General features: G+C 32.1%; 1 protein-coding gene across 1 annotated transcript in view; it reads left to right on the top strand.

Annotated features, from left to right (window-relative positions):
• LOC144957602 (poly(rC)-binding protein 3-like) overlaps positions 1-18,243 on the top strand; it is a 243,585-nt gene that overhangs the window by 214,672 nt on the left and 10,670 nt on the right. The window contains 2 exon segments of the mRNA XM_078888945.1: positions 2,571-2,730; positions 3,207-3,326. Coding sequence (XP_078745071.1) covers positions 2,571-2,730; positions 3,207-3,326 — 280 coding nt within the window.

Genomic DNA, 18,243 nt, shown 5'->3' with positions numbered 1-18,243 from the left:
TCGTGACTTCGTTCTGCTTAGAAATAAAAAAAAAAAAACAGATGAATTAAATATATTAAATATGACGGTCCCTCAAAGAAAAAAGGTAAAATAAAAATAATCCAACTGGTTTACTCGCTTCACGTCTGCTCCAGATTATTTTCACTGTGATATTCTGAAAGAGGACATTTTATTTTATTTTCATCAAAAAATCTTCTCGAAATAATAATAATAATAATAATAATAATAATAATAATAATAATAATAATAATAATAATAATAATAATAATAATACATGACATTTATAACGCGCATTTTCATCACTGGGTGATGCTCAATGCGCGAAACAATAATACAGTGACATTATTATACAAATGAAACATTATACATACTACATCAACATAATATTATCATTATACAACAATGTAACAACTAAACATAAAGTCATTAATACAAAATATGATACATCCACATGCTATGTCAAATACGGAAATAATATAAAATATTGATATAATAACATAACCTAAATTAACATTCATATTGGGGTCAAATTACAAAGATGCATTAATCAAGATGTGTTTTAACAAAGAGATGGTGTTTTAACTTTGATTTAAATATTGATATAAACATAAATAAATAACTAATTCATACGGACAGGACTATCCAGGGTTTAATGTGTCTTTTAGGACACGCCTCTGGATATTTAATTTCTAACTTTGCTAGACCTGCAAGTTGTTGGAATTCCCAGAATTCCCAGTACCTACCTGACACCCCATAACTTGTGAGAATATTATTCTGCCTTACTGTATGTATGTCAAAAAAGAACTGCATGCAAGTGTTAATAAAACTCTTAAAGCTATTTTATTTTTAAAGCTCCCTAAACTTCCTACTCTCTGGCTTCTACTAAAAGACACTGATATTTCGTGAGTGACGTCATGATGTGTTACCCCCCCCCCCTTTTTTTTTTTCCTTTTTTTTTACACATTTACAAAATATGTTATTTTTATTTATTATTTCTTATGATTCAGATTTTTTTTTTTATCGTTTATTCATTTATCCGATTTTTTAAAGACTAAATATAAACTATTTAAATTTTGATCTGACTGGTAATCAGAAGGTCTGATGTTCGATACCCATTCGAAATCGACTGCTTTTTGGGGATAGTTTTTGTTTTGTATTTCTTGTATTTTTCTTTCTTGCTTTGTCTGGCACTTCTTTCATACACACTTGTTCAGATCTTTATCTTAATTTTTAATTCCAACCTCACGAATGCTAGAATCCCATAATAATCTTATAATAAGCCTTTAATAGTTGCATTTATTGATTATCAAGTGTGTTATATGTAGTAGTAAGTACACATAGGTTGAATATTATTATTTTCAGTGTTGTATTTGGGGAAGGAATTAAGTCTTTATTTAAATAGTCTCAGATTATTATTTAGGGCACATATTACTACTTTAATCTTATGAAAATGTATTTCTAATGTCCTTTATTTTATCTCTATTTCCCCACACCCTCATTCTCTCTCTCTCTCTCTCTCTCTCTCTATCTCTCTCTCTCTCATTCCCTGATACACACTGTCCTCTCTCTCTTTTTGTTTCTGTGTATCTTTCTCTCCTCTTCCCCCCCCCCCCACCCTCTGTCTTTCTCTCTATCCCTCTTTCTGTCTCTCCCTTCATCTATCTCTCCCTCTGTTCGCCCTCTCCTCGCTCTATCTCCATCTCTCTCCCCCTCCCCCATCTCTCTCTCTCTCTCTCTCTCTTTCTCTCTCTCTCTCTCTTTCTCTCTCTCTCACACACACTCACGCTCTCTCACACTCCCTCTTTCTAACTGTCTCTATTAATCCTATGTTCTACTTTTGCACACACACACACACACACACACACACACACACAAATTCCTCTATATCCCCTTTATTTATATCCATCTCCTTTATCGATCTCAATCACAAACAATACTCACTTCACACAACTGTTTCTTGTACTAAATCCCTTTTGCCATTTGCATCACGTTATCAAATAAACATCTTTTCCTTTCTCACCCCATCTGTCTATATCCGATCTCAACTTTTTATAAACGTTTTTTATTTATTTTTTTTTCTGTACCTTCTTACTCTCTCTCTCTCTCTCTCTCTCTCTCTCTCTCTCTTTCTCTCTCTCTCTCTATCTATCTATCTATCTCTATCTCTCTCTTCCTCTCTCTCCTTCCTCTCTCTCCCCTTCCCTTCTCTCCTCTCCCTCTCCCACTTCTCTCCCTCTCACTTCTTCTCCCTTCCTCTCTCCCTTCTTCTTCTTCTCTCCTTCTCTTTCTCTTCCTACTCTCATCTTCTCCTCTCTCTCTCTCTTCCTCTCTACTCTCCTCCCTCTTCCTTCTATCTCTCTCTCTTTTCTCTCCTCTCTTCTCTCCTCTCTCTCTCTCTCTCCCTCTCACTCTTCTATCCTTCTTTTCTCCTTTCTCTCTTCTCTTCTTCATCTCTACTTTACATATTTCCTCCGTTCTCATCATCACTTCTGCTTTTCCTACCACCCCTCTCCATCCATGCACCCTTTCAACTACCCTACCACCGCCACCTCCATCCCTTCTGCTCCCAGGCTTGCCCCCACAGATACAATACAGCCCCCGCCCAGGTAACCCTGGCCCCCCACCCCCGGCGCTACCCAGTGCCGGACACCAAGCCCAAGAAATGAATATTCCCAATGATTTGATTGGCTGTATCATTGGCCGGGGTGGCCAGAAGATCAATGAAATAAGGTCAGTAGGTCGGAAAACCGCAGTTAACCAATTTTGTTTATTAATTTATACGTTTGTTTATTTATTTTTATTAATTTATTTATTTACTTGTATAAACATAAAATGAATCTGTTTACAGCACTTTTTCTGTGCGGTTTTTGGGGTTTATCGACGAATAACCCCGAATTTTTACCTGTAAGTCTTGGGTTTAAATCTCGCTGTGAGTGGCACAAGCCTGAGTCATCACCTTAATTAATCAAGTGTAAAACAATAAGGCCGATAACATTGTTATTTTCTATCAATCTCTCCAGAAAGTGTTCTAACGCTGTGTGAGGTAATAGGCCTAAATTATATCACTTTTTTTGAGATTTCAATTAAAATTGTCCACGTCCACAAGTTAATTGGAGTTGGGTTTTTCCTTTAAAGACAAAACAAAAACAAAACAAACAAAACAACTGACACGTTCGTAAAGACGTAAAATATTGTTTTCTATTCAGACAAGTATCAGGGGCCAACATCAAGATCTCAAACGCCGAGGACGGGTCTGCCGACAGGAAAGTGACCATCACAGGCTCCCCCGAGTGCATCGGGCTGGCGCAGTACCTTATCAGCACAAGGTTGGTACAGCAGTCTTTTTTCCTTTGTCCTATACAGCAGTTCAGGTAGACCCCCCAGCCTTCGACGACACCTCTACGATCTTCAACGTTGGCTTCCTCGACAGTCTATAATATTATTATTGTTATTGATTATTGAGGAAATGACTTTCGAAACCTGCTAAGTCACATTTAGATAGGAAATAAGTGAATCGTCAGAGAAAATTTGGAAACTGTAGAATCACCAGAGAAAATTTGGACGTTTTTGAGCCACCAGAGAAAATTTCGACACTTTAGAATCACCAGAGAAAGTTTGGACACTTTAGAATCACCAGAGAAAATTTCGACACTTTAGAATCACCAGAGAAAATTTCGACACTTTAGAATCACCAGAGAAAGTTTGGACACTTTAGAACCACTAGAGAACATTTACACTCTTTAGAATCACCAGAGAAAATTTGGACACTTTAGAATAACTAGAGAACATGTAGATACTTTAGAAAAACCATTAGAGAACATTTTAAGGTTCAAAACATTCCGGGCATCGTTCTAATGCGAGGATAACAAGGCAAGTATTTTCCTCTTTAAGTCACTCCTAAATGATTGATGAAAAAAAGAATTCGTTTTCTTTGAATGATGAAAATGTGACTTGGTAGGTTTTTGAACGTCGATTCTTCCATTATTATTGATATGTATCCAATCGTCCCAAAACGGTATTATGATATGATATCTGAGCAAACCAGAGGCCGTTAAATTAAGTTTAATGTAAATTGAAAAAAACCATGAAAGGTTTGCTTTCGTTTTACACTAAGAGAAAGTATGTTTATTCTCCTAAGTGCAGTATGTAAACTTGGCCCGCGTGTCATAATATTTTAGTTGACTATTTCTTTAATTTTCAACATCAAAATCATTTCGGCATAACGACGTTTTGAGACGACGGGTCATTTGTGACCCCCCCCCCCCCCCATCTCAAATCAGTAATGTGTCAGAATTAACCGTATGTCGAAAAATGGAGTTATAGTTCAAAATAAACTGAAATATGACATATTGTATTTTTGCTACTGAGGAAAACATTTTATTTCTCTTAATTGAAACGAATAGACTTTTAACACTTTCTCTTATTTTTAGAGATAAATTAAAACTTTCAGCTACTAGTTTACCCTTACATAATACTGTTTTGAGTCGATTGGTCACATATGTTATTTCATTGCATACATACATACACAGCATCGCTGCTACCTCTTGCATAATATCATGTTATATTATATTACATTGTGTAGCACAGCACACTTTGATACAGACTCACAAGACAAGGATTTATACATGATTATATTACAGCCAGGAGTTGGGATTTTTAAATTTACTTTTGACTTCGTAGTTGCTGCGGCTGTTGCTTCCTCTGCTTACGAATAGGTTCTTTAACAAATCATTGGTAGAGCTCAACTTCAGGACGCAAATCAATTTACAACGAGCTTATATTGACATACTAATATCGTCAGCCGAAGCTACAAGAACAGGCGAACGACAAGAGGATATAATATATTATTGTAGGAATTTCCAGGCGAGGAAAACTCTCGAAGAATTAAAGAGAACCCTCATCATCACGCGAGAATTTTGTAACTCGTAGATTAAAGAGTTCCGACTTTAAAAAAAAATTAAAGTCTTGTTTTGTTTCATATGGCGGAACAAGATTAATGCATGTGCAAAGCTCTTTGACTAGGAGTTGCAAAAATCGCCGTAATTTAAGGCATTCTCTTATACTATAGGTGTATGATGTGGTTTACCTTCTGGTGTTGGAAATGGTTGAAATGGTGGGAAGAACTGTTATAGTCCATTGGAATTTGACGCTACAAAACTTGCGATTGGGGCATATCCTGGCTCCATGGGTCTTGTGGCTCTGAAAAGCCGCTTTTCTAGCAGATGTACCAGTGTAGAGCGAGAAAAATTTGCCTTTAACTTTAAGAGATGAGATTAGAGTTAATCAAATACTTTATATAGGTGTACAGTTATTGTGAAGTGATGTTCTTTGTTGTATGATTTACTTGTTGGTAGCGAATGTTTATGTTGCTGCTATGCACTTGTTGATGATTGTGAAAATGTTTATGAATTCTTTCGTCATTTGCATAAGGTGAATAAGAGTATACTGATGTGTTTATGGTTCAATTCTGAGTTTCTATAATTATGAAAAATAAAATGACCTATGAACTTATCTGCACTTGGTATGAACTAAACAAGGGGCGTCTTCACAATGCTTCCCGAAGGGGCATGGAACGGTGCTATGTTTAAACTAATTTAGATGATGCATTTGGGGTCAAATTTTGATACAGTTTAATTATTATTTGTACTGCGGAGAGGGGGAGGTAATTGCAAAAAATAGCGTTTTTGCTTTCAATATAGCAATGACAGCGATGCGTCTTGGACTTCATTGAATTTCAATTCACATCACTGATGCCGTTCTCTTGATGGAGAAGTTGTCTGGTTAGAGTATTAATGAATTATACCTTTAAAAGGCAAAAGCATCAGTGTTGTAATATGATATATAGAGCGAGATTAGCAGTAAAAGAAATTCTACATTTGAGAGAGAGAGAGATAGAGAGAGAGAGAAAGAGAGAGAGAGAGAGAGAGAGAGAGAGAGAGAGAGAGGGTAATTAAGTGACGGATTACATGAGCACTGTGAGAGGTGGGAGAGGGCCTTTTTTTGTGTAGAAGAGTAGGGGGGGGGGTGGACGCATGAGAGAGAAAGTGAGAGAAAAATAGAGAGAGAGAGAAGAAAAAAAAAAAAAAAAGAGAGAGAGAGAGAGAGAGAGAGACAGACAGACAGAGAGTCGTTTGTGAATAGAGCGAAGACTAGATCATTTTCACGAAATACTTTGATCTGATTAATTTGCATTTTCATAGCTAGAAGATTCAAGAACATTCATCTTTATTTCAATCGCTTCATCTCTTATATTTAAATTAGCCATCTTTTGTTCTGTTTTATTTCATTTTTACATATCTTAATTCGCTTTTAGTTTAAAAGAACTGATTAATGCATACGCTAACATTATATAAGTAACAATAATATTATTTTATTTATTCAAAATTTAACTTCAAGGGTTATACACGACGTGAAAATATATGCAAGTCTGACATCCGAACACAATTATGGGCCCGGTTTATCATTGTTCTAATGGGCAATATTTTACGTCATTTTTTTGTTGAGATTTCCATTACAACAATGGGCCCACAGTGAATTCGGTTATCAGACCTGCAAATAAGTTTTACATAATATCAGCTTGTCTTGTTACGCATAATAATCACAGGTTTTCAATGAAAGAATGCGTATTCTACTTCATATTGTGTTTTTGTCCGTCTCATGCTTCTCGTTGCTTAGCTTAGTTGAAGAAGTGTACACGCTATAAATTTAATGGAAGTGTGTAATCCGTCGCCTGAAACTGGTGTTATTTAGGATTGAACCAGAGAACAATAAATGAGATTTTTATAAATAATCTTTTTACATTGACAAAAAATTTTAATTCACATTTCCTGTCACCCCCCCCCCCCCCTTACACACACACACACACACACACACACACACACACACTTTTTCTTTCTTTTTTCATTTTTTTTTGGTTTTTTTTTTTTTGTTTTTTTTTTGTTTTTTTTTTTTGTTTTGCATCTGTCAAATGCCGATATAACACCATTTTAAGGCGACTGGTCACTTACATATGTACGATGTGTAATTGCTCTGCTGCATGCGATATGTGATATAATGTTGTTTTCTATCGTCATTGAATGTTATGTTTAGAAGTTGTCATTATTCACACTGGTGTTTTTTATTTGAAGAATATAACTGGGGGAGGGGTGGGGGGGGGGGGGGAGAGGGGGTAGCATTGGGCATAAGCACGAATTAAAAAAAGAATTTAATAATGAGCCTATATTGTTAGACTTAATTTTTTTGACACATTCAGAACATTACAATTGACAAGCAACTAAACAGAAAAATATGTTGGATAGATTAGAATTAAGCAGATAAAGACATTGGATTAGTTAGTCCCCTATTCGTCAAAATAGAAACGTGATGATAATTGAATGCATTGCGCATGCGATAGCTGCTATATTCTCGCATAACCAGCGCAATAATAGGATTATTTTAGATTTGAATCGTAAATAACACACAACGAAGTTTTATGTGAAATTAACTTTTCATGCTTTCAGCAGCTAATTAGCAGAAAAATAACTAATCTAAATATGTATGAAGCAACATGTACATACGTGTGTGTGCGTGTATGAAGAAAGTTGTGACTATTCGTATGTTGGGACGAATAGCACTTGCCTATGAAAATCACCAATCTTTTAGTGCAATTGTGCACCAATGCTAATAAAACGCGTTGCAAATGGATCCGCCATAGACTGCATAGAAAATTATAACAAAGAGAACATTTATTCATTTAATGCGAAGGCGACGGTCAGTATTTGTGAGGCAAAATATTATTTTCGATTTCCATAATTTTAAAAAAACGATTATGAAATAAGATAAACATTGTAGAATCTTTTGTCATACCATTAACTCTTTAGTAAACTTTAAGAACGGGCCATTTAATAGTTTCAAGTTATATCCACAATATAACATACTGATTACTAACTGTCTGTGCAGTTCTAATAATACATTGGTGCGTACACTTAACATGTAAACACGTTGTGCGAATACCTTGCCTTAATATTACAACATACTCAATCGAACTTTCAATTTAACTCAAATGACGGTCATATTGTTTTCAATTGCTCCTGCATATTAATGATTATCGTTTAATTTGATTATGATTAAGTATCACTGAGTGACTAGATGTATATTTTAGTTAGGGTGTGATATTCTGATAGCCAAATCTAGCCAAAAAAATGTCATCGTCGTTATCTTTTTCAGCATCCACTTTACTGGCATAGGTTGCCACACATTGCACATAAAGATTAATAATGCATTTTCATAAATATAAGACTGTCGATTCAAAAAATAACAATTCAAATATTGTTTATATTGTTAAGACTTTTATGAATTTCTTTAAATATTTTTACATACACAGATAAACTTATAATATCTTAATTCGATTCAAACTTGGATTAACTGACGTTTAGATACAATAAAAAAGAATTAATTAGACAGCACGAAAACATAAGTATTTATTAGTCTATTTTTCTCTTTAAAATTCCATCTAACTAAATTCCATTTTAGTATTCCATTTCTGTGCAATAATATTATGATGGAACTTTTTCCTCACTTTTTGGGGAGGGGGGGAGAGGAGTTGTTGTTAGGTGGGGGGTCGGGGCGTTTTGTAATTCCAAATCAAGAATAGCAATGTTTTTATATAGAAAGAGCAAATTTGTTATGAAAAGATATGTAAAAAGTCTTTCATTTATTTAATTTTAACAGTACCTTCTCAAAGTCATATAATGTAAATTGTTTTGGGTTTTTTAATTATTATAATGATATGTTAGAAAACTCGGTTTTATTTTTATTTTCACTTAACACACACTGCCTAAATATATACATACTTATTGTGAAGTTTTTCAACGATTTAATGAGCAGCTTTATTTGACATTAAGATTTACACAATATATATTATTGTCTAACGTGTATGATTATCTTCTTTTTTTTCCAATGAATACAATTAAATATTATTTTTATTATTATTCTTTATTTATTTAAATATTCCTGCCAATAGTAATGTAGTCTCATTCTTATTTTATTTATGATGATCACAATAATAATTAACATATTGGTAATCACATCTACTTTTATTACAATTTAATAATCATATAGACGATCTAAATATTATCAGATATATACACAAGTATTGACGCTGAGGTTATTGTTATGATTATTTATTATTATTATTATATTATTATTATTATTATTATTATTATTATTATTATTATTATTTATTATTATTTATTATTATTATTATTATTATATATTGTTATTATTATTATTATTGTATTATTATTATTATTATTATATTATTATTATTATTATTATTATTATTATTATTATTATTATTATATTATTATTATTATTATTATTATTATTATTCTGTACATATCAGGAGTGACAGCGTGTACATAGTTTGATTTTATAAATTATTTTCAAGTTTTAAATTTGGAGTTGATTTTGGTGCTTGGCGTGACAACTATTTAAAGATAATATCTTTTGTCGTTGTTTTATTATTAGATACTTTGCACAACCCAGGACGTAAGCCGTATCTCGTAGATATCGACGTGGAAAGTTAATTAGAAGAGTGGGGAGTCCAAGTTACGTGTACACAACATTTTATTAAAACTAGCGCCATTATTTGTTAGTTCTTTCGTATTCTAATTGTGATATTTATGATATGCGGCTTACGAATGAGTTGTGAAAGATACATATTATTTTAATGTTTGTTTGTTTGATTTTTTGTTTTTTCTCTTTTTAAAAATTATTTTCATGATTTATTATTCTGACCTTTGACCATGTTGGTTTCCAGAAAGAAAAACAAAACAAAACAAAAAAAGATAAAGGTAGACCCTGATTAGAATGTTCAAAAGTATTTGAAAATTATTTGGATTGCTGTTACAACGAGAATTGTCCCATCTCTGCAAAGTGGTGTTATATCGGGGTATAATAGACGTCGAAACTTAAAGATTTAAACTTAAAGATTGTTAAATCTATGCAATTGATATTCTCGGTTTCGTTAATTGCTTTATTTTGTTGGGGATTTTTTTTTTGTTTGTTTATACCTTTGTTTGTCTTTTGGTGGATTTCAATAAAAAAAATGTTTTTAGACCTTTTTTTTTTTTGGGGGGGGGGGTGTTGTGGAGATATTCTCGGTCTTCGTTAATTGCTTTATTTTGTTTATTTATTCCTTTTTTGTGTTCGTTTCTAATTTTTTCTTTAGGGGGGGGGGGGGGGGGGGTTGTGGGTTTGTTTTTGTTGTTTGTTTTTTTTTTTTTTTTTTTTTTTTTTTTTTTTTTTTTTGGGGGGGGGGGGGGGGTTGTAGTTTAAGAGGAGATAATCGTATTCTCTACCAGTAGCATAATGTTAATACACATTTCATGATGTAGAATTTAAATTTGATTTTCAGCGTTTGTTTGAACCCGAGGTAATGCCAAATAGAGGTGATATGCGACGTATCAGACTAAATGACAACTCAATAAGGTAGTAACGAAATAAATTAGGAATGTGTTTTGTATCATTTATTCTTCATTATTAATATTCAAATACTCTCATATTTTAAAGGGATCCGTAAGATTTAGATGTATTTAAAATCGCTATTGAACACACATAGTCAGAACAGACGCTTATCACTAAGTCACAGCTAGTACTTAAAACCATACAAACCATACGATTTTGACTGTAGTGTATAATAGTTATCTACCAAGGATTGTATTTAAATAATTAATAATTGTATTTTGAACTGATCTCTTCCAATGATTTTAAACGTAAAAACCTGCGTCATATTATGTTACATTTTTGTTATAAAGTATACCAAGAATACTAATGGAAGATAATACATAGAATTTGTATAATGCTATAGCTCGTAGCCCCACGCTCAACGTGCTTTACACTAGCAATTCGTTCACTTTACAATACAAAAAGGTAAAATCAGTTGAAATTGTACTTGCAGCGTCGAAAACGCCGCCTACAGGTAGTGCTATAATATCATATCACCAGCTCACACCCATTGCATTTAAAGGTGGTTGCCTCTACGAGCTCCACAACTTTGATTTTTCTATGGTGTGATACTTTATGGCACCGAGACCTGTTTTCCTTTTTTTTTTGTATGAAAGAAAAAGTTGGAAACACAATGTTTTTTTAAAATGATCTCACTTATGTTTTATGCAATTTTATTATATTTCCAGTTTTTAAATTGTTTCTGATCATATCTTTTCAAACATTTAGATTTTGAAATGCTATTAGTTCACAAAGAGAAATTAAAATTCATTTATTTAGGAAACAGATATTTCCTGTTTAATGAGAAATTAAAACTCCTTTACGTATTTATAGTGGTAATTTTACCATGCAATCAACAAGACATCAGATATAACGAGATCTTACCCTCAACCCCAACAATATCGGTAACTCAGAGGATATCTATATTTTCATTGAAGTATTTTTTTTTGATCCGCTAAGCATTGACAGACCATTCTATATACTATTAAATTCTCACATTCCAAAAGTACTGCATGAATGGCGAAGATGAAATTAGTCCACAGTAATTACTATATTTAGTTTCCCCGCAAACACTGAGATAACACCCCATGTTATATTTCTTGCTCTCTCTATATTTAACCCAATTTTGATGATTGTTGCAAATATATAATCCAAGAAAATATAATACAATAAATAAAGTGTGCCAATAGGAAATTTAGATCTTATAGTTCCTGGATGTTTTGTCCATTACCCCAGTAGTTCTTCATTTTTCGACTACGAAAACTCGGATATTCCTGGTAAATAAAGATAGATGTACCATCGTGTTGTACATGACAGAAAAAGGATAAAGAGAGATAAATGATGAATTTACACAACTGCAAGTATTTTATCGTTATCTGCAATGCGTTACGTATGCTCATGATGTTGTTCTGGGAAAGGTCAGCTTTGCTAGTTATTCCAGCTTGCTGTCTGGTTTTTTGGGTAGATTATGCAGGCGTATGCGTTAAGACTTACCTTAGTGCTATGCACATTGATAAAATGCTTTTGGTTTATTTTAATTTGGAGCATAAAACTTTTCATTTCATATAATATGTAGATAGATTAAGATGGATCTCTGCTTGTTTAAATGTCGTAAACAGATACGTCTTTTAAATTTCAGGTAAGACTTTTGACAAATTAGGGGTCATCCTAATCTACGTATCACAATTTACAGATATTGTTTCAAATCAACATCAATACCATACAAAACTACCAGTAGTTATCATTTTTGTAATATCCCCCACAGATAAGCAATGCAGTCAAATATGACAACTAGAAAATAAGAATTGGACATTTTATGATAAGTTATTGTGAAGTGAAAGGTTTTAAGACACATTTCTCTCGGCCTATTTCTCTCAAAGTTTCAGTTCCCACCTCAACCCCAATATACCCAAGCCAATTCCAACCTATCTTTCGTGGCAGTGTCATAGGTGCAACATGGTGAAAGGTCACTCGCGCGTTTTATTTTGTTTTTTAACTTATTTTTCCGTGTCTCTTGCTTTTTAAAAAAATATATAGTAGCTTTTATTTACATTTTATTATTTTAACCAGCGTATAATAAAATTTCGGTTTTTCGATAAAATATAGAAAAGGTTAAATGACTAAATGATGAAAGCCAGTTCGCAAGAGTAAATTATCTATCGTATTTTCAAGGAAATAGTTCACCGTGGAGACAATCGGTAGTCAAATTATGTTATAACATTGAAATTACCTTTCTTTTGTTATTTAATTTAATTTTCTTATTGTTGTTGATTATTGAAATAAAAACATCGAATTTTAAATGTCCTAGAACAAACAAATTAGGTAATTATTTTTTGGCGTCTCTGTAACATCAGGTGCTGCGAAAAAAATAGTGATTTTTTAAATGAATGCTTAACACACATTGCGTCTTCCAAATATGGTGGTACTTACGTTTCTTGTTTGGGTTTTTATTGTTTGTTTGTTGTTTTTTTTCAAGCCATGCGATGTTGCATTTTAAACTTTTCTATTATTTAGTCATGAATAATCTGCTGTGTTCATTTTAATCAAGTGATCTAGTCGTGATAAATCATACCATTATAGCCAAATATAAATGTGTGTTTTCATACTTATTTTTAAAATATGAGATAATAACTTTTGAGGTAGACTGAATTTTACTACTTAACACTTGTTTGTAAGTTTCGTATATTCATTTATTTATTTTCTCACTTTCTATCAGTAACAAACTTTAGGCTTGTTAATCTCTGTATTCAATATTTTATTATATATTATTCTGTTTTATATATTATAAAAATTACAGTTTCTGATCAAACTATTCTGAATTTACAACTTGCTGTTATTTTTCCTACATTAACCATCTCTATATAAATAGAAGTAATAGCAGTTTGATAATTTCTTTAACATTATGTTAGAATCAAGCTATACAGTATTCTCTTCTTGTAACTAAACCATATTGATTTTTTTAACCAGGGTAGAATTTAAGACCTAAAAACGCAATGATAATTATATTACCAACAACAAAAAAAACTACCATGATGAGAACATTCCGATGCTTTCATCAAAGACACTTTCTGATTTAAATTTCGTTGACAAATGGACAGACAAAATTTGTGAGAAAATGCAGAAGTAATCGGTATATATATATATATATATATATATATATATATATATATATATATATATATATATATATATATATATATATATATATATATGCTTTTCGAATTATCGGACGTAATATTCTTTAGATATGGAGTTTTGAGGTAGTTTTGATCTCACAGTATTCGTCCTTGACCCCTGGTTTCAGAAATCAAAAGGTTCATCACTGCTTCTATCTGTATACACTTTTGATGTGTGTTTGTGTGAATGTTATTCAATGCTGGGTTTTGTTGTTTATTTTTTTTTTTACATATATAAATAAAAGTATTGATGCTAATGTTTAGGTTCAATTTACACAATAAAATTGTTTTTTTGAAAGATAAAAACGATGAGTGTTTTTTTTTATGTTTACATAAATGCAGCCGTTGCAGATAGTCAGTTTGATGTCATAGATGGCACAACGACAAAATATGGTCAATTAATTTCCTTGAAATAAGAAAAGAGTAAGGCAAAACAACTACTTTATTTGATTTTCTCTCTCTCTCTCTTTTCATAAAGAAAACAATATATTTTAAACCTAAAGTAACACTTTGATTGTATGGTATGATGTTATCTTTGATATCGAGAAACTACAAATATATTTTGAGAATTTGAAACATTTTCAATTTTGCAAATTCAATAGATATTAGTAAGCATTACTAATTATGAGCCAAATAGACCATGCATTATGCATACGACTCTTAGTCATTTTGAGGATGAAACTATTTTGTCTTTGCATCAACTTTGACAAAGATGACTATTTGTAGGAGCTTCCATTACTGATGAATTCAATTCTTTAGTTTAATTTTCAATCGATGCGTCAAGGTTTATGAAACGTGTCTGAAAGGTCTGATAATTCTTTTAACACTTCAAAGATTATGCATTAAAATAATGCTTTTTTTACGCCCTAAAAGAAATATTTTACTCGATAATGTAAAGCAAATATTTGAGAAATTAATCTCAAAATTGTAATTTTCAACCTGCATAAAACAAAACAATGATTTTTCAATCCATGCGTATTTCGAAGAAACTGGAGTTGATAAAATGGTTCTCAATTATACACATTTGCAAATGTTATTGTAAACAACAGTCTCTCCTCACACCATCGTCTTCTGTCTCGTTGCATTGATCTTGTGTATGTCTACATGTTGCTCTTGGTCTGCTTACCAAAAGCACTTGACCCTACCGTCCAAGGCTGTGATTTGATATCATTCATTGTGAGATCAAAATTACCCATGGTCCCCTCGATATGGTGTTCGATATCGCTTTGCCTGTGTGTGATACAACTCAAGTAATGTTTGATTCTGGGAAAGCATGACATCAAATTCGTTGCGTCCGGCCCTTGCCGGAAATGTCTGAGCGCTTCATTCTGATATTATTTTGGGCGAATGAATATCTGGAGTTTGGATTTAAAGCCTAAGTTGTAAAGTTTGATTTCAATTTAATTGAGGAATACTAAGTGTTTTTTTAAAACATATTTCTCTTTTTTAATTTTCTAATTTTTATTCTTTTTATATTTTCTCTTTCGTAATGTTGTTAATCCCAAAATATTAACAGATCGAAGCTATGGCTCACAAATATAAAAAAGATTGATTTATATCCTGCTTTTATTGCACGAAATGGGTTTTATGGCAAAGGGTATACTGCGATTTTACTCATTGCCTCTACTGGTGAAGATGTCTTATCGAACAAAGTAGATATCAATCATGTCTACTTGTCATTTTGTTTCATTGGTTTATTTTATTATTTCTCTTTTCTTCATTTTCATGCAACCTGCTTCATAACCACTATCTTCATCTGCCACACAGGTTGTGGTTAAGGTACAGTTGTATATCCTAGTTATCTGCCCATGAACACTATCACTGTTTCTGTTCCACCCTTCGTCGCATGGTTGGGCCTTCTCCAGTATCATCGTCTTTACACATACACGCAAAAACAAACACTGCTTCCCAGAATGAAAATATTACATGGTCATATTTTTGTAACAATAATATAACAATGATTTGGGATTGTTTTTTTTCTGGTAAACACTATAATCTACCTTGTACCCCAATTCCGAATTGGGTTACAAATGAAGAATCGCGTCGTATTACATGGGATAAATCTCAATTTTTCTCATTAAAAAACATAGCCCTTCATTGTCAACATCAAATTTATTTCAAAACTTAGTTTATCCCATTAGTTCCCTGGTCATAAATTCAGACCAGACGTTTTCGACAATATTGCAGTAACTACGATGTAACTTGGGCTTAAGTCCAGTTTGTTTCATTGATACACTTATTTTATGAAAACAGCGACAAATGGTGACAAAACAGTAAAAATTGGAGCCCAGATGTAAACTGTCTTTCTTAGCGTTTATAGAAATTAAAAGAAGTATCACATTTAAAATCAGGAATAAGTTAATATTTTTAATGACAAGAGTGTTTTTTACACTTTCCTTCACAATAAACTCTCCATAGGTAAAGCTTGAAGGTGGCCCTTCCTGTAGCCTTTGGTATGAATTATGCGTACACGGGAAAATGCTTTCATACCGAAAAGTTATCGACTCATCTGCCATACTTTTTCATGATTCTTGAAAACAAGGTCCTCTGCTGCACCATACTTAAATCATGATCCGCAATCTGTTTTGAAGATGTGGTGCTATCGAATTTGTCTATCAAGTCGGCAAACAATTCGTAATCTACAAAGACAAATCTTATTCTCCACTTCTGATTTTTTAGCACTTTATAAAACACCAAGGAAATAAAGGCTGTATGAAATTAGAATGTGAAAAAAATGACTGAAAAGTTGAATACTACACTTTGACTTCATCAGAATTTAGACAAAATGTGCCACGAAATTGATCATTCTGGACGAAAATAGAAACTAATAGGTAAAATGCAGTTAGACGACAATTGGTCGATTGTAGAATAAGAATTGTAGATTAGATGGCAGAGTATCATAAGATGTATTGGACAGCTGGATATGAAAAAAGGCGAAAAGGGAGAATTTGAAGATTGACAACAAAATTAAATCTTCTCTGACAAGATTTTTATTATTATTGTTATTATTATTATTATTATTATTATTATTATTATTATTATTATTATTATTATTATTATTATTATTATTATTATTATTATTATTATTATTATTATTATTATTATTATTATTTATAATAATAATGTATGTCTGCAATTAATTCCATTTAGATGTTTAAATGTAGTAATGTACATGAAGTTATATTTCACCAATTCAACGAAGCACATAATCCGGAGATTTTATCCACTCAAGTCTACACCAAACTTATTGATATTATGTCAAATGGATCAACGAATTGATATGTGTAGTATAGAATTCGACCATATTGTGGAGCAGGCAAAGTAGCGTGTTTTTGATTTAAATAATGTATATATTCGAGTGTGTTTGAAATGTGTTAAATGCAATAGATTCGTAATGTTTTGGAACCTTGTTATGATTCTCTGCTTTTACACATTTTCGATTTGCGAAATAGTGACAACACTATGACTAATTGCTGCTTTTTTCGTAGCTGCTCTTCTTGATTCACCATTAAGGGTGTTTTAGAAAACCCAAATGCTGAAACTGCAAATGAAACTGTTTGGAGTTTACATTGTATTTCAAAAACATTATCTTCATATTTGTTTTTGTCGCACTCGTTATCAATATCATTATCATCTTCATAATCATCATCATCATCATCATATCATCATCATCATCATCATCATCGTCATCATCATTACCATCAAGATTTTATCTTAAAACCAAAGACCAACTAAAATAATGCAAAACAAAAAGAAAAGTATTTCATTTACTGCTGTCAAGATTAATGCATCCTACGTTTTAAGTAATTAATTTACAATGTTTTTGACTTTTGTTTAAATTTTGAAATGATGAGATATACATTAAGAAAAGAATAGTTCTGAACACTGCCGAATGTTGTTTTCTTTATGTTTGTGTCTGTCACTGTTTTTCTGTTATAGATCATATCTAAATTAAAGGGTAGGGAGATTTGGGAGGGGAAAGGGAGATGCTGATGTTATTCAATGAATATACTTATTTTTAGTTGGTGGGTATTTTTTTATCACGACTATATAATATTTGAGAGAAAGAAAGATAGATATATAGAAAGAGATGGAGAGGGGGAGAGAGAGAGAGAGAGAGAGAGAGAGAGAGAGAGAGAGAGATAATATTGTATGTTTATTCATGCGAATTTTTAAATGTACCGTTGGTGAATTGTATTGCTGTCGCATTGTCTATATGCACTCATTTTGCACACACTATTTTTAAAAAACATATTATGTTGTCAGTTATTATAAATAGTTATTTATTCGATTGATATGAGTAATATATGTTTGTTTGTTTGTTATTTAACGAATTAGATACACATTCACTTTGCGATATATTGTTACACTCAGTGTAACTGTTGTATGATATGTCATGAGTGATGTTTACTAGAGAAATTACGATACTCTTCAAAAAGCAATAATTCTGAAATGCATTTTTTGCATGATAAATAATGTGTAAAACGGGGGTATGTTTATATACATGATTGATACATTTTGTTGTATTGACTGTTTTATGTGTTTGTTTCTTAATTATATTTTTAGTCCCAAAACCAAAGAC

Source organism: Berghia stephanieae, chromosome 12, assembly GCF_034508935.2.
Source record: "Berghia stephanieae isolate SIO BIC M18660-M18661 chromosome 12, UCSD_Bste_1.3, whole genome shotgun sequence".
Classification (NCBI taxonomy): domain Eukaryota; kingdom Metazoa; phylum Mollusca; class Gastropoda; order Nudibranchia; family Aeolidiidae; genus Berghia; species Berghia stephanieae.
The sequence above is the reverse complement of the archived record's forward strand: the minus strand, read 5'-3'. Positions and strand labels throughout refer to the sequence as shown.